Genomic DNA, 1,079 nt, shown 5'->3' with positions numbered 1-1,079 from the left:
TAAGATTTCTTTTGATTTTAACTGACTATTTTTTTAAGTGGGTGGAAGCAGGTCCTTATCAGAAGAATGGTTAACGCGAAGTGGTGGATTTCTTATGGGAAAACATAAACTGCAAGTTCGGAATACCAAAAGAAACAGCATGCGATAATGGGCTGCAATTTATCGACCCAAAGATCACAAAGTTCCTTGAAGATTTGAAATTAAAGAGAATCACATCTTTACCCTATCATCCGAGCGCAAATGGTCAAGTGGAGTCAACGAACAAAGTGATTATACAAAACATCAAGAAAAAGTTGGAAGTGACCAAAGATAAATGGCCTGAGGAACTACTCGAAGTTTTATGGGAATACCGAACGATGGCCAAATCAAGCATGGGGGAAACTCCTTTTTCCCTTGTGTATGTTGCAGAAGCCTTAATTCCGGTGGAAGTAGGGGAGCCTACCTTAAGGTATTTACAGTTAAGCAAAGAAGCGAACAACGAAGCAATGTTGTTCAACTTGGAGTTACTCGATGATCCCATGGACTTGGCACATATAAGGATGGCGGCACATACGCAGAGAATGGAAAGATATTACAATCGAAGAGCCAATCTTTGTTACTTTAAAGTAGGAGATTTGGTTCTTAGGAAAGTAACTCAGAACACCCAGGAACTCAGTGCAGGGAAGCTAGGTCCAACCTGGGAAGGCCTCTATCGGGTTTTAGCTGTCACCGGGAAAAGTTCATACGAGTTAGAGAATCAGAGTGGGGAAAAGTTGCTAAGAAACTGGGATGTGGCACACCTCAAGAGATATTATTGCTGACAAATATCGCCTGTACTGAAAGTATGTGCTGCACTCTTTTTCCCTTCGTCCAATTTTTTTCCCAATTGGATTTTTTGGCAAGGTTTTTAACAAGGCAACAACAGAAAGCATACTACGAAGAAAGTTTCAACGGCAGCAATAAGACCCTTAATAGCAAGGCACACAAGCGAAGAACCACTCCGGGGCGGTTAGATAATCTTTGGCTGGATAGCAAAGTTCCCACCAGGAAAATGAGTTTGCTATCCAGCAAAGGTTATTCGACCATTCACAAGTGCAAAT

At 41.5% G+C, this 1,079-nt stretch overlaps 1 protein-coding gene across 1 annotated transcript; it reads left to right on the top strand.

Annotated features, from left to right (window-relative positions):
* Positions 1 to 356: 356 nt before the first annotated feature.
* On the top strand, positions 357 to 800 carry LOC138900143 (uncharacterized). The gene has a single exon (XM_070186852.1). The coding sequence runs from the start codon at positions 357 to 359 to the stop codon at positions 798 to 800; it is 444 nt and encodes a 147-aa protein (XP_070042953.1).
* The last annotated feature ends 279 nt before the right edge of the window (positions 801 to 1,079 follow it).

This window comes from Nicotiana tomentosiformis, chromosome 10 (assembly GCF_000390325.3).
Source record: "Nicotiana tomentosiformis chromosome 10, ASM39032v3, whole genome shotgun sequence".
Classification (NCBI taxonomy): domain Eukaryota; kingdom Viridiplantae; phylum Streptophyta; class Magnoliopsida; order Solanales; family Solanaceae; genus Nicotiana; species Nicotiana tomentosiformis.
The sequence above is the reverse complement of the archived record's forward strand: the minus strand, read 5'-3'. Positions and strand labels throughout refer to the sequence as shown.

Bases quoted from the DNA above. Each gene is read 5' to 3' on its own strand.
- LOC138900143 (XM_070186852.1), top strand. From the start codon at position 357: ATGGCCAAATCAAGCATGGGGGAAACTCCTTTTTCCCTTGTGTATGTT.